We start from the raw sequence: 21892 nt of genomic DNA on the forward strand, positions 1-21892 counted from the left end.
GGCAGTACTGGGCTCTACTAGGGCTGTGCAGGGCTGTACTGGGGTGGTATTGCGCTATACTGGTACTGCTCTTTACCATATTGGTCTGTACTGGTCTGTACTGACACATAGTGGTGTGTACTGGTGCAGTACTGGTCTGTACTGACATGTAATGGTGTGTACTGGTCTGTACTGATCCGTACTGGTCTGTACTGATACGTACTGGTGTGTACTGGTCCGTACTGGTCTGTACTGATACGTACTGGTCTGTACTGATCCGTACTGGTCTGTACTGATACGTACTGGTGTGTACTGGTCCGTACTGGTCTGTACTGATACGTACTGGTCCGTACTGGTCCGTACTGGTCCGTGCTGGGGGTGCTGGGGGCGGGGCCGGACTGTGATCTGCGCTGTGTCCGTTCGCCCCCTGGCGGCCATGCACGGTACTGCAGGAGCCCCGCACAGCCGGGGGGGTAACGGGGACAGAGGGACACTGGGGGTCTCCGGGAACACTTCTACTGGGGTGGCTACAGTGGCAAAGGGGAAGTGCTGGAGACTCTAGAGGGGTAAATTGGTGGCCTGCGGACACTGGAGAAGGGCACGGGGGTGGCACTGGATGTTGGGCAGGTTTGAGGGGGGCATGTCCTGGGGGCACTAGGAGGACTAGTATTGCCTGGGGACTCTGGGGCAGTACTGGGATTTGTCCTTGGGATACTGGGGAGAGTCGGAGGGGACTGGGGCTTCCCAAGGACCATGTGCAGATGTTGCTGGGGGAGTCTGGGGGCTCTCAGGAGTGGGTGTGACACTGGACACTGGGAGTAGGCTGATGGGACGCCAAGGAGGGCACCCAGGGGACTGAGGACGCTGAAAGGGGTGTCTTGGAAGGGGTCTTGAGGACACAAAGTGAGGTAACTGGGGCTGACATTTGATCATGGGAGGGGTGCACCTGGGGATGCTGGGCATAGAGACCTGGGGACACTGGTGGGGGGCTATGGGCACTGGTCTGGAGTGGGGGCCACAACCAGCATCAGATAGAGACAACAGGGACATTGCCACTCACTACCCCCAGCCCTGCCCGGCCCCAGCAGAGCTCCCCAGCTCCAAGCCCGCTGAGCAGAGTCAGGTCACTTCTGCCTTGCCCCCCCGCGGCAGAAGCGCTGACGGCGGGAGCCGCGGGATTGCTGAGCTCAGCCGGCTGCAGATTTAGGGGGGTTTATCCGGGGAGGGCAGGCAGGAGGGGGGGGGCCCGGCTTAAGGCGCAGGTGCTGAGCGCAGCCCCCCTGGACCTTGTCCCCGTCCTTGGCCCACTGTGGGCGGGCGGCAGTCGGCGGTGGGCGCGGGAGCGCTGGAGGCGGCGGGGGGCTGGAGCTCGCTGCCCATCCTGGTGCTGACTTCCAAGGAGCGGGTGAGCCGCAGGGCTGCGGGGCCGAGGATGGGCGCCGGGGCCAGCGCCGAGGAGAAGCACTCCCGCGAGCTGGAGAAGAAGCTCAAGGAGGACGCTGAGAAGGATGCCAGGACCGTCAAGCTGCTGCTGCTGGGTAGGGGGGCGATAGCCCGGGGGGGATCCCTGCCCTTTATGCATCTCATCCCAACAGCCCACCCAGTGCTCCTCTGACACCTCCGGCACTCCTCAACTCAACTAGCCCACCCTGGTGTTCCCCCTGCCCCTAGACTGACCCCAAACCCAACCCTCCCAGTGTTCCCCTGACATTCCACAGACACTCCCCTGAAACCCAATCCCCCCCAACAACCCATCCAACCTTTCCTTGACTCTCTCAACACCCCTAAAATGAACCAGCCCACCCCAGACATCCTCGTTCCCAGGCAGCCCTAAACCTACCCTCCCACACCTCAACAGCCCAGCCAATGTTTCCCTGATACCTCCAGCAACCCTAAAGCCAACCAGCCCACTCCAAGTGCCCCCAAAAACCTCCTGCTCCCTGGCACCCCTAAAACTAACCAAACCACTCCAACAGCCCACCGAACTTTCTCTGACCCTCCCTTACTTCAAACAGCCCACCCCAAAAGCTCTTTCAACATTACCCTGACCCACACACACACCCCTAACCCCAACTATCTCACCCCAACATCACCCCATTCTCAAATTCCCCTAAACCAACTCAACAGTCTGTCCAATAGATCTATTCTCCTCCTTCCCCATCTTCATCTGGGAACCCCAAACCCAGCCACTCATCTGAACAGCCCACCCTAAGACTCCCCAGCTTCCAGGTATCCCCTAAACCTCACCAGTCCACTCTATGTCTCCTAACTCCCCAGCCCTCTGACCCCAAACAACTCAAGAGACTTCACCACCACCACCTACCAGCCTCCCACCCCAGCAGCCTCCCCCAGAACCCTCCCAGGCCCCTTACACACCCCACAGCATCCCCTCGTGTCTGTCCCTGCAGCCCCCCAGCACTGTGGATCCCTCCCAGCCCCCTAAGTTGTGCCTAAGGACAGGGGTGCCCTGGATGTGATGAGGCCATGGGTGCCATTGCTACCCTCACCGGGGCACGTCCTTGCGTGCTGCCATGGGCTCAGGGTGTCGGGTGGTGGGTGCTGGGGTTGTGATAGCACCGTGTCCCCAACCCCTCCCCTGGCCCCTGAGCACGGCTCCAGCTGAGCCACTGCAGATCCCATTAGTCACAGCGGCTCAGCCCAGCCTTAATGCCCGCTGGCACCAGGCAGTAATCCCCCTGCCCCGAGCCATGGGCCTGGCACAGCCACCGGTGCCCCCTCGGCTGTGCTGGGTACCGAGGGGTGCCAAGGGCCAGCGTGGGCACCGCCGTGCACCATGCTTTGTCCCCACAGGAGCTGGGGAGTCAGGGAAGAGCACCATCGTCAAGCAGATGAAGTAAGTGCCAAGGGTGGCTGTGTTCCACCGTGCCACGTGCCTGCCCTGCCTGGTGTACCTACCCCTTAGTGCCTGGCTCAGCCCCGTGCCCCTCTCCCTGACAGGATTATCCACCAGGACGGTTACTCGCTGGAGGAGTGCCTGGAGTTCATCGCCATCATCTACAGCAACACACTGCAGTCCATGCTGGCCATCGTGCGGGCCATGGGCACCCTCAACATCCAGTACGGGGACTCAGCTCGCCAGGTGAGCGGCACCCAGCCCACACTGGCGAGGGACTGTCCCCCACCCCCCTGCCCCTCTGAGCCCCTCTGAGCCCCTCTGCCTCGTAGGATGATGCCCGCAAGCTGCTGCACCTCTCGGACACCATTGAGGAGGGCACCATGCCCAAAGAGATGTCAGACATCATCGGGCGGCTCTGGAAGGACACGGGCATCCAGGCCTGCTTCGATCGCGCCTCTGAGTACCAGCTCAATGACTCAGCTGGCTAGTACGGGGGGTGCAGGACTCGGGAGGGGGACAAGGGGGGCTCTGAGGGTGCCAGCCTGTGTCTCATGCCCAATGTATACCTGGCCAGTTACCTATCAGACCTGGAGCGCCTGGTGACCCCCGGCTACGTCCCCACCGAGCAGGATGTGCTGCGCTCCCGCGTCAAGACCACCGGCATCATCGAGACCCAGTTCTCCTTCAAAGACCTCAACTTCAGGTAGGGGCTGAGCTCCCAGAGAGGGCTGGTGCCAGGGGGTGGGCAGGGAGTGGGAGGTGCTGATCACCCTCCTTGCCCTGCCCAGGATGTTTGATGTGGGCGGTCAGCGCTCGGAGAGGAAGAAGTGGATCCACTGCTTCGAGGGGGTGACCTGCATCATCTTCATCGCGGCCCTCAGCGCCTACGACATGGTCCTGGTGGAGGATGATGAAGTGGTGAGGAAGGCTCGCCACCTCATACCCCCTCTGCTTTGTCCCCATCTTGATATGGAGGGGTCCAGGGGGTCCTTGCCCGGGGCTGATGGGGCTGCGTCCCTCCACAGAACCGCATGCACGAGAGCCTGCACCTCTTCAATAGCATCTGCAACCACCGCTACTTTGCCACCACCTCCATCGTCCTCTTCCTCAACAAGAAGGACGTCTTCCTGGAGAAGATCAAGAAGGCCCATCTCAGCATCTGCTTCCCCGACTATGATGGTGAGGGTGGCGGCAGCCGTCCCAGCGGCTGCTGGCGGGTGGGCGGTGGTGTCCTCAGCTCGCCCATGGACAGAGCAAGGTTTTCCCACCTTGGAGGTGACCCCTCATGGCATGGGCTGGGAGGAGGGCATCAGCCCAGGAGGGGACCCTGCTCACTGTCACCCTGCCAGGTCCCAACACCTATGAAGATGCGGGCAACTACATCAAGCTGCAGTTCCTAGAGCTCAACATGCGCCGGGACGTGAAGGAAATTTACTCCCACATGACCTGCGCCACCGATACCGAGAACGTCAAGTTCGTCTTCGACGCTGTCACTGACATCATCATCAAGGAGAACCTCAAGGACTGTGGGCTCTTCTGAGTCCCAGCCCCAACGCCCCCTCCCCAGCCCCAATGCTACCCCACCCCACCTCTGCAACCACCTGCACTTGCCCCAAACCCCTGGGATTTGACCCATTCAGCCCCAGAGCCACTCATGGGTGGGGGCCATGGCCCCACTCTCCCTGACAGCCCTCTCTCCAGCCAGTGCTGTGGGACACCTGGTGTGGCTGGGTATGGGGCTCCTTGGAGCTGGGGGTTGTCTCCAGAAGCCCCTTGGAGATGAGGGATACTGGGGGTCTCTGGGTTTCCTTTGGACCTGTGGAGTCCTGGAGGGAGCGGAGGTGTCTCCAGGAACTCCCTGGAGCTGGGCGGTATTGGGAGTTCCTGAGTTCCCCTTGGAGCTGAGAGGTCCTGGGAGTCTCCCAGTTCCCTTTGGAGCTGTGTGGTGCTGGGGTGGGTCTCCATGAACCCCTTGGAGCTGAGAGGTGATGGGAGTCCCCAGATAACGTCTGACACTAGGGATACTGGGAGTCTTTGGGTGCCTCTTGGTGCTGGGAGTCCCTGGGGGTACTGAAGGTCCCTGGGACCCTTCAGAATTGAGGGGTGCTTGGTGGTCCTGGGTACCCTTTAGAGCAGTGGGGTGGGGGGGGTGTTCCTTGGATGCTGCAGGTCCCTGGGCACCTCCTGGAGCTGAGAGGTGTTAGAAGTCTCCGGGATCCCCTTGGAGCTGGGGGATACCAGAGGTCCCTTGGGTGCTGAGGGTCCCCAGGTGCCCCTTAGAGCTGGGGGCTGCTGGATGCCCGTGGGTGCTGTCTGGATCTGGAGTCGCCTGTGGGCTCCTGGGTGCAAGAGGTACCAGATGTCCCTCAGGACCACCACCATCCCCTTGCTGCATGTGCTCACGCTTCCCCCAGCAACGTCCCAGCTCCCTTCCCACAGGTCCCACTGTTGCCCTCACTCTCTCACCCAGGTGATGCTGCCGGGGCCCTGGGGCGATGCCATCCCCCACCATATCCCTCTCCCACCTGGGGATGCCCCAGCAGTGACACACTCCCCTCCCTCCTGGCCCATAGAGTGTTTGTGTGGGGGAAGTGTCAGTGCACACTTTTTACCCTCCTATTTTTTCTCCTTTCTACATTTTATTATTTCAAACCATGTGAACAACTGGGTAAAACACCCCATGGGAAAAAGCGAGGCCGTGGGCCCCGGCTGAGACCTCCCCGGGCTGGGGGGTCAGCGGGGGCCGCTCTGTACAGCGGGCTCTCCTCGCCCAACGCAACAGCTACAGCCCTACAAAACTAGGCTTAGAAAGAAGGGGGGGGGATACAGGCAGCGGGCAGCACCCCCCTGCCCACCCTCCTGCCCAGTCCCTGCCCGCCTGGCGGGGGAGAGGGTGGTGAGGCGGGGAGGGGGGCACGGACCCCCCCCAAGGCACACGGGTAGGGGTGGGCTGGCCGTGGAGGACACTGCCACCACGTAGCACTTGATGCTTTTAAATAGTTTGGTAAAAAGGTTTCTTTAAAAAGCAACCTGGCCCCAGCCAGTGTGGTGTGGGTGTTGTTTTTCGCGTGGGGTTGGGGGTTGGTTTGTGGGGGGGGGAGGTTTGTTTGTTTTCTGGTTTACTAAAAGGAATGTCATCGAGTGTGTTTTTGGCCGGGTGGGCAGCCCCGAGGGGACCCCCGTGGATCCTCCCCATGCCAGCAACACTTGCAATGTAAACAGTGAGAGCGCCAGGGCTCGGGAGTGAGAAACGGGGCGGGGCTGGAGCAGTTCGGGGTTCAAAACCAAGATTAAAACCTCATTTTCCCAGGAAGGGTGACGCCGGCGAGGAGGAGGAGGAGTGGGGAGAGGATGGTAGGGTGAGAGCACGGGTGGTAGGGGAGACATATGCCCTGCCACCCAAAAAGTCTCTTCATGGAGTGGGGGTGGAGGGATGGGTCCAGAGAGAAGCAGGAGTGGGGGGGGGGCACGGTCCTTCCTCCGCCAGCGCAGCCAGGGGTCCTACGAGAGAGCAGAGACGGGGGTGAGCAGCTGGGAGCTGAGGACTACCCCGTTTTTCGGGGACACCCACCCCGTGCCCACCACGCACCTGGGCAGCACCAGCCCTCAGAAGAGCCCGCAGTCCTTCAGGTTGTTTTTGATGATGACGTCGGTGACGGCGTCAAAGACAAACTGCACGTTCTTGGTGTCGGTGGCACAGGTGAAGTGGGTGTAGATCTCCTTGGTGTCCTTCCGCTTGTTCAGGTCCTCAAACTTGCTCTGAATGTAGCTGGCTGCCTCATCATACTTGTTGGCCCCTGGGGAGGAGGAGGCACTGGGTTGCCCCACACTCACCTGGGGCCACCAGCACTGTAGGGGTTTGGACTCAGCTTCCCACACAGCCACTGCCCTGAGGCTGAATTGATGGTCCCTGGGTGGAGTGAAGCTCAGATAAACCCCTTCAGGGCTGTTGCCCCTTGCAGCTCTCCTCCCCCTCTTCCCCCACACTCTGAGGCACTCCAACCGCCACCACGCTCCACCTGCTGTCCCAACAGACAGCTCTGCAGGCACAGCAGATGCCATCTCCATCCCCAGCATCCCCAGGGGGGGCTGCCCTCTCCCCCACCAGGACAGTACCCAGGGACCCCAAGGGACCCCACAGTACCTGTGTACTCGGGGAAGCAGATGGTGAGGGAGCTGTGCACGATCTTCTCCTCAAAGAGATCCTTCTTGTTGAGGAAGAGGATGATGGACGTGTCTGTGAACCACTTGTTGTTGCAGATGCTGTCGAACAGCTTCATGCTCTCGTGCATCCGGTTCTGGGACAATAGACAGCAGCCTGAGCTGGGTACAGACCCCCACAGCAGCACCCACCCCAGTGCTGCCCAACCTGCCACCCCTCCTGCCTGGGCAGGGGATGCTGAGGGCCATGCAAGTCTCAGACCATGCTAGCCAGAGCACTGGTGGCCACCAGAGGAGGGAGGCAGTGGTCAGCAGGCCTCCACAAAGAGGTAGTGGATCATGCACCAGCTTCATCCACCCCAACTCACCATCTCCTCATCTTCAGCCAGCACCAGGTCGTAGGCGCTGAGGGCCACGCAGAAAATGATGGCTGTCACCCCCTCGAAGCAGTGGATCCACTTCTTCCGCTCCGAGCGCTGACCGCCCACGTCGAACATCCTGTGGCAGGGAGGGAGCTGGGGACGTGGGCAGCAGCTCCGGCCCCACCACCCTCACCCTCTCCCTGCCTCAGCTTCCCCAGCTGCCCCAAGCAGGAGCAGCATCTCTGCCCCAGGGATTTGGCTCCATGGGTCTGCACCAGCACCCGCTGCCCATCCCATGGACAGGGCAGTGCCCTCCGTGACCCTCTCCCAGGGGGTGCCAGCACCACTCCCCCTGGAGTCAGGCTGCAGGAGGTGCTCTGGGACTGCTGCTCACTGCAGGGTTCTGCTGGGGCCTTGGGCTGAGGGAGGTGCTAGTGCCCAGCCCAGCACCGCAGGCCTGACCCAGTGCACCACTCCTGCTGTGGGCTGCAGAGGATGCCCAGCTGCTGGGGAGGCTTCCTCACTGCTCTGCCCCCGCAGACCATCTGCTCTGCCTTGCTGCCACCTTCAAGGCACCCTGGAGATGCGGGACCAGGTGTCTCCATCTCCCCGAGGTGGCACAGGGGTCTGTGCAAGCCCCCCACAAGCACCCCACCAGATCTTTCTGCCAGCAGCTCTGTTGCCAAGTGACTAAATCCCGCGGGGATGTGCACAACGGCAGCTTTTTGCCTCAGAAGCCAGAGCCCTGTCTGTTTCCCACGGCTGCTCAGTGGGGAGCAGCCCCGCGGTTCCAGGGGCAGCAGCGGCAGCGCTCGCCCCGCGCCTTCCCGTCCCTCCCGCGGCGGATGCGGCGTCACGGCCCGTCACACGCCTTCCCCCTTCCCCTCCTCGCCAGGGGCTGGTCCCGCCCCCGGGCTCAGCCCCGAGAGGCGTTTTTGAGGCTGCTCCAGCTATTTTGGCGGTTTCCGCTCTCTCGGAGGCAGCAGCTCCTGCCATGAGCAAACCCGGCGCGGGAGGGGGGGCCCGGGGCACGCAGGGAGTGAGCAGGATCTTGTCAGCACGGGGAGGAAGGTTTGAGGGTTCTGGGGTTTGTTTTGCCTTAGAAAAGGCAAAAAGGGAAAGAGTTGGACATACTTGAAGTGTAGGTCCTTGAAGGTGAAGTGGGTCTCTACGATGCCTGTGGTCTTCACCCTGGTGCGCAGCACGTCCTGCTGGGTAGGGATGTAGTCGGCACGGGCTATCCTCTCCAGGTCGTTCAGGTAGCTGGGAGAGGAACAGAAAGGTGCTGGAGAAGCTGGACCGTGGGGTGACCCACCCCCCAATTCCTACAGGGTGTCCCCACGCCGCCCCAGGGCCCCCTGGCATTGCCCATTCAGGGTGGGCAGCACCGAGCCGGGCAGCACAGCAGAACCCATCCACACCCCAGGGTCCCGAGGGCTCAGGGGCTGGGCAGGGGAGACGGGAGTGGGGGGCTCCCCCCTCACCATTCCCGGGGGACTCCCCCCACACCACTCCCCCAGCCGTTTGCACGGGGGAAACGGCAAGAGGAAAAGTATTCAGTGCTATGGCAACCAGCCACGGTGGCGGCGGAAACAATCGATGGCGGCGTGCCATTTATAGTCAAAAACACAAAGGGCCAGCATCCTGCGAGGAAGAGGGAGGCTGGAGAGAGCGGGGAGCGGGGCTGCTGTCTGTCCCGAGCCCCCCAGCAGCATCGCCTGCCCCGCTGCCTGTCCCTGGGGGCAGCGGAGGGATGCTGGGCAGATCAAGGCGGGTTTCCATTTCTCCAGCTCACGGCGCCTTAATTGAGTTGTTATTATAAACGGGCTCCTTTAAGCAAATTAGGCTTGTGCTAATTAAGGCCTTTGCAGCCCTATAATCTGGTGAAAGTCAGATTAGAGCTGGCAGGGCCTCGGGGATCTCTGGCTCTCAGGGCAGCGCGGCCGCTCGCCGGCTCCGGGGAATGCCTCCGGTGTGCCGGGGCAAAGGCAGAGCGGTGGGTGCCCGGGCCCCTGCCGCGGGCGCGGGGGGCGGGACGGCCCCGCTGCTGCCATGGAGAGGCTCAAAAACAGCCGGAAACACACGCGGCCTCCGGCTGACAAAAAACAGGAAACACAACAGCGGGGCCGAGCGGCGCCAGCTGCGCTCGGACCTCACACCCTGCCCCGCGGCTGGCGGGCACCCCGAGAGCTGGGCACCCAAAGGGGCTGCTGAGGAGGGGGCTGAGGGTGCGGCAGAGGGCTGGTGGGCTGCGTGCCAGGCGTGGCACAGGGCTCCTCATGCTGAGGGTGCCCTGCGTCTGCGGCACTGCAGCCACAGCACCATCCCCACCGGGCATCGGCTGCTGAAACGTGGGCCAAGAGCCCAGGGAGACTACTGATTACTATTTGTCCAAGGCTTGTAAGTGCCAAATACTCCCTAAACGCACTTAGGGTGACCCTCATTTCGCAGACACTTGGCAGATGTATTTGCTCACACTGTGTGAGCTGCCAGGCACCTGCCGGGCCTCCCACACCTCCAAAGCAGCACCCACGGCATGGCACAGCACTGCCGGGGAACGGCACAGCACTGCTGGGGGGAAGGGCTGGGCAGGATGAGGGGCCGGGGGCTGGGGAGGGGGGTAGGTGCCAGGCAGGAGGAAGCGAAAGCTGTGGATGCCAGGGGAAAGCGCTGGCAGGAGTTTCTCCTGAGCACACACTTGACCCCCGGGAGCTTTCCTGCCACCTCGCCCCCCAGGGACCTCAGTGCAGAGGAGGCAGCCACTGGTGCCAAGAGGGAGCGAGCAGCCCCCAGCATGGTGGATGGCAGCCTTGGTGGTGGTCTCCTGGCACCCCCCTGGCACTGCTGTACTGCGAGGTGTCTGAGAACCCTGTGAGCTGAACACAGCCTTGGCCACACCACCCTTTCCAGCCATCATACTTTAGGCAGATTAACTTATTTATCAAATCTCTTTAGGGATAAACTCAGTCAGATGCAGGCAATTTATCTACCCAAACACTAGTTTCCTGGCAAATATGCAATGCCAAGTCTGTCCATATAACCTCAGAGAAAAGCCTCTCATGCATCCTACTTATCCCACACAGCCCTAAGGGTCTCCTGTGCTGTATTTGAGGCTTTTTGTTGCCTTCACAGCCCATGAAGGGCTGCAAGATCCTTGGCCGTGCCAAGGACAGGGAAGCCATCTCAGGGAGGCGAGGGGAGAGCGTCCCTGGAGAAGGGCAGTGGGCACAGAGCAGTGGCAGGAGGGGGATGCCCCGGTGCCAACCCCCCCGGGGCAGGCTGTACCCTGCCAGAGGAGGAAACAGCTTTCGAAACATCCACCTTCCCAGTTCTGCTCAGGCTCTGCCCCAGCGCCGGGTGGGAAATGGCAGTGCCAGCCCATCGACGGGGAACAGCAGTCCCCGGGGGGATTTTCTGTTGCTGAGGAAGAGCCACGTGGTCTGCAGGGCTGGGATCCAGCCAGGCTGGGCAGAGGGGCTGGGGTACTCACTAGGCAGCAGAGTCATTCAGCTGGTACTCTCGGGAGCGGTTAAAACAAGCCTGGACGCCGTTGTCAGCCCACAGCCTCCGGATGACGTTGGCCAGGTCCTCTGGCATGATGCCCTGCTCCTCGGCAGTGCAGGACAGCGCAAACAGCTGCCGAGCATCATCCTGTGGGGAAAAGCCAGGGCTCGGGCACGGGGCTGTGGCAGCTCACCCTGCCCCAGGGCACCTGACCAGAGCCCACCATGTCCCAGCGGGATGGCAGGGCAGGAGCTGCAGGGGTGGATGGGGACGAGGCCCAGAGGAAGCAGCAAGACCCTGGGGGAGCCACCCATGGGTTAAGCTTTAGGTCCTCCCTCCTCAGCACCAGGTCACGGCTGGCTGGAGAACAAGAAGCTTGGGCAGGGCCAGCCTTCATCCTGGTCCAGCTTTGGGTGCATGTGCTTTGGCCCCCTGAGGACCCCCATCCCTGCCAGGCGCAACAGGAGCAGGGAGGACACTCACTGCTCTGGAGGAGTCTCCAAAGTCGATCTGCAGGTTCCCCATTGCCTTGATGATGGCCATGATGGACTGGATGGTGTTGCTGTAGACCACCGCTTTGTACTGCCGGCATTCCTCCTCCGAGTAGCCATCCTCATGGATGATCCTGGGGGCAGGGGAGAGATGTGGGCAAGGTTAGCCCTTTGAGGGGCACCCCAGGCTCCTGTCCCCCACCCAACCTCTGCAGCCACACCGATGGGTAGCTCTCCGCAGCCTCGACTGGTTTCAGAGGCCACGGCTGAAGCCTGGTCGTGTTGGCCACAGCAATGGTGTGGGGATTACTCACTTCATCTGTTTGACAATGGTGCTCTTCCCAGATTCACCAGCACCTGAGAAGGAATGAGAAGGGAGAAGGAGGAGTCAGGTTGCTGCCTGAAGCTTGGGACCCCCAACCTACTGAGACCCACCCCTCAGCCCAGGGAGGGAGGACAGTGAGGGTGTCAGCTACTGGAGAAGAGCTCATGGTACCAGCCGGAGCAGATGTTTGGATGGGCACCAAGAACGTCAGGGCCAAGAAGGGGGAGGAAAATGTGAGCCTGGGGAAGACCTTGCAATAGCTTCAGAGAGGAGAAACAACACCTGCTCCAGACCAGGAGAATGGCATCAACACACTAAGGTTTGGACCTTGCAGTCCCAGTATGCTGCAGCTGAGACGACTGGCAACCCTGGCTTTGGCCAGGGACTGGGGAGTCCCTTGCAACAGGGGGTCAAGCCCTGTCTGTCACCCTCCACCCCAGCTCCAGCCAGAGCCAGAGCTTAGCTGCTGCATTCCATACCCCACATCCCATGTCCCTATTGCCCTGGGGGACAGCAGAACATCAGCCCTGCCACAAGCCCACAGCCCAAGGTGGAGATGCTTGTGCCACCACGTAGAGGGAGAAGGCCAGGTCACAGGAGCTGAGCACCCCAGTGAGCTCAGGAACAAGCTGCTGCCTCCATCAGCAGCTCCTGGAGTGATCAGCCACCCCTGGGTTGCTTTTTAAACAGCGTGGGCTTCCCAGGCTGCCAGGTCCCGCACCCCAGCCCAGCTGTGGAGGCGGCTGCCAGCGGGGAAAGCCAGCAGCTTTGGGGCTGGCTTTATTTTCCAGCATCCAAACACAAGATGCCAGGGTCTCAGAGGGGACAGCCGTCACACCTGAGGCTCCCCCTCCACCACCCTGTCTCCTTTGGGGATGGCACCCCTGTGCAGGCAACGTGCAGCTCCTGGCCCAGCCCTCCCTGCCCCAGCTGGGAGTGAGGAAGCAGTGAAGTCACCCTGGCTGCAAGAAAGGGGAAGTTGAAAGGGGAAGCTGAAAGAGACGAGGACGCATGTCCCTCTTTCCCTGTCCAGGCAGGCAGTGTCACTGAGATGGATGCGGGCCTGGCTCGTCTCCACCCCAGGACCCAGCAGGATGAGTCCCCTTCGTCCAGGGACCAGCGTGGTCCCTGCCTCAGGGTGCAAATCCCAGAGGATCTCCCCAGGCCAAGCCCAGCCCTGTGTCCCGTCGGCGGGTGCCCCCGCTGCTGCCCTCAGCCACGGAGCTGCCCTGCCGGGGGGCCCCAAGCAGGCAGCAGCAGGGCTGTGCCGGCACGGCCAGAGTGGGAAGAGAGATTACAGAGGAGCTGGGGAAAAGAAGACATTAAAAAAAAAAGATTATGCTATAATTAACTGGGAAAAACACAGTCTGTCATGCCAGCTGAGACATGGCAACAGGGAGCAAATGCCTTCTGCCCGTGCCATCAGCAGACATGCAGCCTAGGTGTATCCCTATGGACATCACCGCAGGCACTGCTCAGGGCATGAAGCCCCCCAAGGTTGGGGCTGTATGGAAGCCATGCAGACCCCGTATTTACTGCCACGACCACACTGCACAATGGTTTCCACGCTGTGTGCGCCGAGGGGGAGGCGTTGCCCAGCCCAGAGGAGCGATCGGCGTGGCGGGGGCTCTCGCCCGGCGCCCTTGGGATGCTGACGCGGCACCCGGCGCAGCACGGCTGGTGTTCGTGGTCAGTGCTGGCAGCTGCTGCCCGGCACTGGGAGCAGGGGGAGGGAAGGACTCAGCACATCCCTTCATTTTTTCCATTAAATACCTCTGGTTTCTGACAACACCACCCCGTACTACTGAGCCCAGTGGCCAGGGCTGGCTGCGCTCACCGACGGCTGCCAGGACAGGGAAACTGAGGCACGAGGCAAGGGAGGACCCTGCTTAGGATCATCCCTGGGATGACAAGTCAGATAGTTGTCCCTCAGCCTGCTGCTCTGCTTGACATCTGCTACCTGCCTGGGAAGGGACAACTGCCCTGGGTCCTCCTGGTGACTGGGCCAGTCTTCGGCAGAGTGGCCATGGCTGAGGCCAGCCATTTCCCTCCCAAACTTCCCCTCCCCAGCTCCTGGCTCCTTCCCTCCTCCCGGCCCCCCTGGGCGAGTACAGCGGAGGGGAAGGGTTTCCAATCCCCGGAAAACCCCAGCTGCCGTCCATTCAACCCCAAAACAATCCCCGGGCAGGCTGCCAGCTGCTGACTTCCACTCTCCTGCCCAAACCTGGCAGGAGGCAGGCAGCACCAGACAGGCTTCACGTCCTTCAGACCCCTCACAGCAGCCAGTCATCGGGGTGGGAGGGGAGAGAAGCCCCTTGCCACAGGCTGACCCCGTGCCTGGGCTTCCTCCAGCCCTGCCCAGCAGGACCAGGCACCACTCCTGTCAAAGCCAGGAGGAGATCTCTCTCTTGGACTGATTTCCACCTTTTCTTTTGTTAAAAATAATCTCTAAAAGTGTAAAACAAGCAAGCAGCTGCCTGGCTCCAAACCAGTCCACTAATGAAGGTGGCAGCTAACGTGGATTTTGCTGCCCATATACGCACTACATTTCTGAGCAGCAGGTATTCGATGCCATATATTTAAGGAGCTGGTCACAGGGTTTGGGGGCCACCTCACCCCTCATCACCATGAGGAGATTTTCCATCTTGCTGCACGACACCATCCTGTTTCCTGCCTTCAAATATCCAGGCGTGGATGGAAGCGATGCACAGATGGAAAATTTTCCTTATTATGGGGGAGAAGCTGGAATTGAATCTGCCAGCAGGTCTGGAGCCATCCCCATCCCCGGTACCCCGGCCCCAGCCGCTGCGCCGGCAACTTTTCCCAGCCCAGCAAACAGCAACTATTATTTGAGCAGGGATTTATTGAGGGGTTTTACTGCCAAAGACACCAATTCCCCTTCCCTGCAGGCAGAGGAACAACTGGGCAGAGGGATGGCTGCAGAGCCCACCCCCCTTGGCACCTGTGGGGTTCCCTGCCATCAAAGGGGACTTTCAAAGGTGTGTGTTAAAAGCAGAGCTCCCCTCAATACTCAAAAAATGACTGTAAGAAGAGATTCCCCCTCGACATTTTCCTCCCTACCCAAACGAGATGGAAAATTGCTGTAAAAAGAATTGCCTTGTTTTAAAGCCCCACAGCACCACAGGGCGTTCTCCCAGGGGCTGGTTGGCCCAGCGCAGGGCTGACTGCTCCCCGGGAGCTTCCACACATCAGAGGCCATGGCCCCAGGTGGGACCCCAAACAATTGGGGGTCACTAGGGAGGCTTGGACCCCCTCATCCAAGGCAGCTAATGAAGATGCAGAGAAAAAAACCCCACATAAAAATAAATGAAATAGAAATGAACGAGCAGGAGGGGGACAGACAGGAGAGGAGGAGGTGGGCTGGGGATGGTTGCTGGGGCAGGGAGAACAGCAAACACAGCCCATGAGCTGGACAAAACCATCCTTATTCTGGGCTTCTTCCAGGAACCCCAGAACTTTGCCACTCTGCCAGAACCAGAGTAGCACCTCTCCCCTTCCGCTGGCACCCGCTGCCTCCGTGCCCTCTGGGGAAAGGCCACGCAGGTCCCAGCAGTGAGCTGTCCCCCTCCTCCCGGATACATTCGGGATCACCAGCATCATGTTAGGGCTCAGACATAGAGGAGGAGGTTCCTGATGACCATCACCCACCGTGCCACCCCAGCTGGTGGTGTCCCAGGCACAGGGACAGCGCGACACCCCTCACATCCCCCTCGCGGGGCGGCTCTGGTGCAGTGACGCTGATATGCTTTTACTTGCATCCCATAGATTTCTAATGCATGTATATAAAAACCCGGCTCGGCTCAGCACAAAGCAGCCTGCTGCTCCTCCTGGGCACAGCTGAAGTGCTCACCTCAGAGCAGAGGGAGCTGCCTGCACCAGCGACATCACCAGCAGGGACATGGGGTGACCCGTGCCAGGGCCTGGCTGCCAGCTGCCGGTCATAGCAGGCTGGATGTGGCGTTCCTAGTGATCCAACAGCACCAGCCTCTTCCCTGCTCCCCTCACACCGAGACACCTCCTGCTCTATAGCCAGAAACACTTCTTGGGCTCCAGTGGTGTCCCCAGCAAAGAGGGCACCTGATCCACTCCCAGCACCCTGGGCTGGGGCAGGAAGGAGGACGAAAACAAAACCCCGAGGCAGGACAAAGCACAGCCGAACACGCAGCTCACACGCGAGCCCAGGGCAGCGCCGGGGCACCGCAGCCTCCGAAAGTCACAGCTGGTCCCTCCCTTCCTCTATTTTTATGCAAGCCCTGAAAAAAAAAAATAAAGCTGCTGAGCCCTGCCCCTGCTACTGGCTCACCCAGGCACGACCTGTGGGACTTACCCCGTGCCACCAGCCTGGGAGGGGTGCATCCTCACCCCAGGGTTTGCACCTCCAGCACTGAAAACCACTGGGGATCAACGGGATGAACCCACCAGCACCTTCCCAGCCTCTAACGCCTCCCGAGGGGCTGAGAAACCCTTCTGCTTTCCTGATCCTCCAAAGGAAGAGAAGGAATTAGGGGTTCTGAACGCAGCAACCGCTTGCCTGCCGCTGATCCTGGAGCAGCCCAGCTCCCGTGGGCTGGGCACAACCTCAATTCCCCGCTGCCCAGCAGAAACAGCCAGGGACTCCAGCGTTTTGAGCCCTGGCAATGCTGAAGAGCCAACTGCAGCACTCCACAGAAGCTCCTGGCCTCTCCAAAACCTGAGGAGGTTTTGTTTGGGTCTTCTCTCAGTCAGAGAGTGGAGAGTCAAACTATCTAGCACGCAATCTGTTTGCCAGAGGAAATCCTTCAGGCTGGGGTGGTCCTGCCAGCCCCTGCTGCACCGGCACCATGTGTCCATCCCTCTCCAACTCATCTGCTGAGGAGAGGCAGAAGCAGGCTCACGGCCCCACACAGCATCCAGCAGCAAGCCCAGGTGTCAGCGAGCACCCAGTCAGCCCCAGGCCCTCTGGGGTGCCAGTGGCCACCACCACACCAGCAGCTCCAAGTCACAGCTACGGGATGGCACAAGCCACTGGCACGAGCCAGGCAGTGCTCGGAAGCAGCGTCTCCTCATCGTGCCATGGGCTGATTTCTCACAAAGGGAGAAGCTATTTTTCTTCTAATGTTTTTTCCCTCCCAGATTTTGGCTCCCTGTTTCTGGAGGATGCTGTAGTCCCCAGGGAGGACCGTGGAGCCCTGCCTTGCCAAGCACTCCCCAGAGCCATGGTGCTCACCAAAAAAGCGCCCGTCTGGGTTCACGCAAGACCCTGGTTCTCCTCAAAGCTTCCTCTGACCACAGGGAAAACGTAAGCCATAGGAAAGCGTAGGCAACAGCGACATGGGAGCATCACCCCAGCACTGTATGTCCACTTTGAGGGGTTCTTGTGGAGGGGAGATGCCACAAGCAGCAGCCTTGGGGTGGGGGGCAATGCCAGCCCCACCTCCCCAGCTAGCTCAGGAGGATTTTCTGTCTGTGGCTCAGCTCAGAAACGGACAGTAGTGAGCCAAGGCTCCAGCACTACTTACACCTGAACAGCTGCAAGGGGAAAACATAGCATTTAAAAAAAAATCAAAAAAGGGCCAATTCACTCTATTTTTGGCTTTAGAAACCAGCTGAGAAATGCCACCCATAAATGCTGGTCCTGGCAGAAGGGAGCGCGGCTGTCCTCCTCCTCCCTCTGCTTTGGCAGAGAGCGGGACATGGGACAGGCTCACGTCACGACCCGGTCAGCCCTGGCCACCCCTTGGTGATGCTCAGCACCAGCAGGCCAGGCCCCTCTGCCCAGGCACCCAGAGTCAACGATGCCAGGGTGATGCTGGACCCCAGAGCCTCGCAAAAGCATGTGCCAACCCTCCCCCGACACCGTGATTTCCCACCGGGCAGCAGCTTGAGAGGAGCTGAGCCAGCAAGGCCCAGCAGCGGAGCGGCTCACGGCGAAGGGGGCACCACGTGTTTCCCCAGGAGCCTGCAAACCCCACGGGGTTTCACTCCCCTCCCCGGAAACAGCGGCTCTGCCAGCCTGCACAGCCAGCGAGCCCCGGCCACGCCGCAGACCCCCCTCACCCCCCAGGATGGGTCTTGCTGCTGGCACTGCTCACACCAAGGCAAAAACAAAAACACCCCCTTCGAACCCTAAGGGTTCTGTTCCCCAAGCCTTTCGAGGCGTTAAGTACGTATTTCTCAAGGCAGGCAGGGGTTGAGCAAATAAAGGGCTGCTTCAGCGTGACTTCCTGCTGCCGGCGGCTTCCTCTGCCGACGGCGACGAGCCCAAAGACATTTTCTGCTGGCACTCCCCAGGCAGCAGCTGGGGATCCTCTGCCCAGCCTGGGGACCCGCTGCCCAGCCTGGGGACCCGCTGCCCAGCCTGGGGACCCGCTGCCCCGCCTGCAGTGCCGTGGGAGCCCCGTGTGCTCCTGCCTCACAGCCAGAGTGAAGCTCTCCCTGGGAATTTTGGAAAGGGAATTAAAAACCCCGCTTGGGAGTTAGTAAAACAAACATAATGGATTCAAATAAATAAGGCTGTGCCTTGCCCACAGGCACAGGGCAGGTCTGTGAACGCCCACAGGAGCATCACCGGGGTGCTTTGAAGCGGGCGAGCGGCCCGTTATCGGTATGAAAATCGGGTATCCGTGGGGCAGAGTGCCCATGGGCTGTGCGGGGCCCTGCCCGCTGCGGGCAGCGTGTGGGGCAGAGCACAAGCCCCCCACGGCAAGGAGAGGGCAAAGGCAAGACAGAGGGGCTCGGGTCCCTCCTGGCACCCCGGAGGGGAGAGACGCGGGGCAGCAGCCGCCTGTTGGCCCCGTTACCTCTGCCCCAGGCAGCCCGGGGCCAGGCCAAGGGGTGCCCGTGGAGGAGCTGCCCAGAACAGATGGGTATTCAGGCAGGATGGGGTGCTGAGGCTTGCAGGGCCTTTGCTGGGGGCCCCAGTAGCCAGGAGGGTGCGGATGCCCCCGCCTGTGCCCCAAAGGGATGTGCCCAGGCTGGACACCAATGGGGTTTGGGGGACGGTACCACACTGGGGTGAGACTGGCACCCCACTCCTGGGGGGAACCCCACGAACCAGGGCGAGGCTGGCAGCCCGCTTCTGAGGGACACCCAAGCCTCGCTGTGGGGGCAGCACCCCACTGCCAAGCCAGAGATCCCCAAAGCCCGGGGTGGCGCTGGCGCCTCACTCCACAGATTCCCCGGAGGCTACCGGGGAAACAACATCCCGCTCCTAGGGGGGAACCCGGGGGCTGGGATGGGATCGACCCCCGGAGGGGACCCCCAAGGCCCCGCTATGGGGGCAGCACCCCAGTCCTGGGGGGGCCGGGACGACCCGGAAGCGTGGGGCGGGGCAGGCGTCCCGGTGCGGGAGCGGAACCGCCGAGCCTGGGCTGGGGCCAGCATCCCAGTCCCGGGGGATCCCCGGGGCGCGGCGGGCCGGTACCCCAGCGGCACGGCGAGAGCGGCGGCGCTGCCCGGCTCCAGCGGGAGCGGCGAGCCCGGGGAGGCGCGGGGGGGAGCGGCGGCGCCCAGCGGAGGGTCCCGGGAGGGGGGAGGGGAGGGGAGGGGAGGGGAGGGGAGGGGAGGGGGGAGGTGTGCCCCGGGGCTCTCACCCAGCAGCAGCAGCTTCACCTCCCGCGCCGCCTTCTCGCCGTCCGCCCGCAGGTTCTTGTCGATCATGCGGGACCGCTCGGCGGCCGCCTTGTCCTCGGCGCTCACGGTGCAGCCCATGGCGACGGCGGCGGCGGCGGCGGCGGCTGCCTGCGCGCGCCCGCGGCTCTGCCCGCCCGGCCCTGCGCGCCGCCAGGGGGCGGGGCCGCCGGAAGGGTGGGGACGAGGCCGCGCCGCCGGGGCGGGGCCGGGAGGCGGGGACAACGGGAGGCGGGGACAACGGGAGGCGGGGCCAACGGGAGGCGGGGCCAATGGGAGACGGGACCAATGAGAGGCGGGGCCAATGGGAGGAGGGGCCAATGGGAGGCGGGTCTTGAGGGGGCGTGGCCTGAGAGGCCACTGAAGGGGCGTGTCTTGGCCGTGGCTTGGCGGGAGGGGGCGGGGCCTGAGCGGCGCGCCGGCGGGCTCCAGGCGGCAGCAGCGGGCAGTGGCGCCACGGCGGGTCACGCCGTGCCCGGCACACGCGGCTGTGAGATCATTGTGTCCCCGGCACACGCGCTGTGGCGTCACGGCGTGCCCGGGACAGACATGGGAAGGGAGATGGAGTCCGGGTGCGGCTGTATGAGACAGGGGTCCTTTGGGTGCAGAGAGGGAGGTGCGGCCTCGGGGGCCAGCAGTGCCAGTCTGTAGAGAGATGATGTCACGGGGTTAGCTCAGACCTTGCGGACTTGCTTGTCGCATCCTGCGCTGAGAGGCTCAGCCCTCAACAAGCAGCTCCACTTTGCTGGAGGAGGGAGCTCTCTTTAGCTTTACAGTCTCCACAATCCCGAGTGTGGAGATGGGAGAGTGTCAGGGTAAGGAGAAAAGCCTGGAGCCCAGTGTCGGTGGAGATTCTGATGCACCAATACGGGAACATTTTGGGAGAGTTGTCATTTGGCCGCCCTGCTTGAGCCTCACCTGCTAACCACCCCGTGGTAGTCATTTGGCCAACCCACCTGAGCCTTGACAGCCAGACACACCACGGTGTTCAATACCAGGGTGTTTGTTCTGCCACTCCTACCCAACCTCAACTGCTGACCACCCCGGGATGGGGTGGGCCATGCCCACTCAAGCTCGGGGCCCCATCACCCCAGAGAGGTCACCCGGCCACCCTGATCTGACCTCAGCAACCAACCACTCTGGGGTGTTCAACCGGCCACCCCGACACAACTTCAGCAGCCTCACACCCTGGGTGACAGTCCAGACACCTCAACCTGACCTTGGTGGCCACCTCACCCTGACTTAGGCCACCCACCACCCCGAGGCTGTCATCCAGCCACCCTGACCAAACCAGGCTGGTCCATCAGCCCCCAAGGGAATCATCTGGCCTCCCTGGACGAACAGTGCCAGGTTACCGCCCAGAGTAGCCATCTGGCAACCCCAGTCCAATCTCAGTGGCCCACCATTTCAGCCCAGCTTCAGGGGGTGACCACCCCTGTGTGTTTGACTGGCTACCCAAGCCTGACTCAATGTTCTGCCACCTTAGGGAGATGGTTCAGCAACACCAGCCTGACCAGGGTGGCTGTGTGGCCACCACAGCCTGACTTTGGTGGCGAACCACCCTGGTATCAGCCTCCCACCCCTGGGCTGGCCTCCTCAGCCTGACCTCTGCCACCCACCCTGGGGGTGCATGGGAGTGCTCCTGCCTGTGCCTGTCTGTCCCCATGGGTGCATGGGAGTGTTCATACATGCCCCCTGTCTCCATATCTGCCCACGTACCCCCATGCAGGCGTGCCCACAGGTCGCTGGTGTGCCGGTGCCAGCCTGCGTGCCAGCCCCTCGCCCACCCCAGTGAGCCCCGACACATGGGCATTGTCACATCTTTATTCTCGCTGCTGGAGGCTCGCCCTGGCCTCCTCACCAGCACAGACACCACCCCCACCCATCATTTCAAAGCATCATCCCCTGGCACAGCACAGGGGCGGCCACATGACAGGGCCCCCAAGGCCAAGGTGAGGGTGGCACACACCCCCCTGCTTCCACCCCACATAGATATGTACATAATACAGAGCTACCTGGAGCAGCACAACACATTAAAAAAGATCTACTCTTATATACAGTATTTATAAAAACATCCCAGCCTCCACCACCCCGGTAAAAAAATACATCTCTTTTGTACCTTGCTGCAGGACAGCCCCCCCCCCAGCCCATGCTGCCCCCTGCCCAGCTGCCCCCACCCCTGGAAGGGAGGAGGGGAGTGGGGGAGCTGCTCTCCGGGTTTTGGCGTGGTGTGGGGTGTCCCAGTGGCGTGGATAGGTGGGTGGCAGAGGGATGGAGGGGACTGGGTGCTGGTCCTAGGTGCAAGGCGAGCAGGACCGGTTTGGATTGCAGGGAGGTGTCCAACACCCTGGCACCTGGGCAAGTAGATGGCAGGGGGGATCTGAAGCCCTGAGCTGACCCCAGTGACTGCTGGCCCCAGCCCTGCCCTACACTCCTCGGGGCAGTTGGGCTGTAGCATGGGCAGGATGCCAGTGGGCATCAAGCCCCTCCATCAAGCGTGCCATGTCCACAAGCGTGGCCTGGGAGTCACTAGGGTCCCGTCCGTGGGCACCAGAGCCAACCGCTCCCTGGGTACCGCCAACCA

At 61.8% G+C, this 21892-nt stretch overlaps 2 protein-coding genes across 2 annotated transcripts; one reads left to right on the forward strand and one right to left on the reverse strand.

Moving 5' to 3' along the window:
- The first annotated feature begins 1411 nt into the window (after positions 1 to 1411).
- On the forward strand, positions 1412 to 4376 carry GNAT1 (G protein subunit alpha transducin 1). The gene is made up of 8 exons (XM_062007932.1): positions 1412 to 1517; positions 2791 to 2833; positions 2938 to 3079; positions 3166 to 3323; positions 3411 to 3539; positions 3625 to 3754; positions 3862 to 4015; positions 4186 to 4376. The coding sequence occupies exons 1-8, from the start codon at positions 1412 to 1414 to the stop codon at positions 4374 to 4376; spliced, it is 1053 nt and encodes a 350-aa protein (XP_061863916.1).
- Positions 4377 to 5457: 1081 nt separating this feature from the next.
- On the reverse strand, positions 5458 to 19441 carry GNAI2 (G protein subunit alpha i2). Its single transcript, XM_062008090.1, has 9 exons — positions 19272 to 19441; positions 11669 to 11711; positions 11347 to 11488; positions 10850 to 11010; positions 8494 to 8622; positions 7366 to 7495; positions 6981 to 7134; positions 6426 to 6633; positions 5458 to 6337 (listed from the first exon to the last, which is right to left on the reverse strand). Exons 1-8 carry the CDS (start codon positions 19387 to 19389, stop codon positions 6443 to 6445), a joined length of 1068 nt encoding a protein of 355 aa, XP_061864074.1. The 5' UTR covers positions 19390 to 19441; the 3' UTR covers positions 5458 to 6337; positions 6426 to 6442.
- Between the last annotated feature and the right edge of the window lie 2451 nt (positions 19442 to 21892).

The sequence above is a fragment of the Colius striatus genome, chromosome 15 (assembly GCF_028858725.1).
Source record: "Colius striatus isolate bColStr4 chromosome 15, bColStr4.1.hap1, whole genome shotgun sequence".
Taxonomy (NCBI): Eukaryota; Metazoa; Chordata; class Aves; order Coliiformes; family Coliidae; genus Colius; species Colius striatus.

Excerpts from the sequence above, each read along its gene's own strand:
- GNAT1 (XM_062007932.1), top strand. The coding sequence starts at position 1,412 with ATGGGCGCCGGGGCCAGCGCCGAGGAGAAGCACTCCCGCGAGCTGGAG. Across the intron at positions 2,834-2,937 it reads ACCATCGTCAAGCAGATGAA|GATTATCCACCAGGACGGTT; the intron begins GTAAGTGCCAAG and ends TCTCCCTGACAG. Across the intron at positions 3,080-3,165 it reads ACGGGGACTCAGCTCGCCAG|GATGATGCCCGCAAGCTGCT; the intron begins GTGAGCGGCACC and ends TCTGCCTCGTAG.
- GNAI2 (XM_062008090.1), bottom strand. The coding sequence starts at position 19,389 with ATGGGCTGCACCGTGAGCGCCGAGGACAAGGCGGCCGCCGAGCGGTCC. Across the intron at positions 11,489-11,668 it reads ACCATTGTCAAACAGATGAA|GATCATCCATGAGGATGGCT; the intron begins GTGAGTAATCCC and ends CCCTGCCCCCAG. Across the intron at positions 7,135-7,365 it reads TGGCTGAAGATGAGGAGATG|AACCGGATGCACGAGAGCAT; the intron begins GTGAGTTGGGGT and ends CTATTGTCCCAG.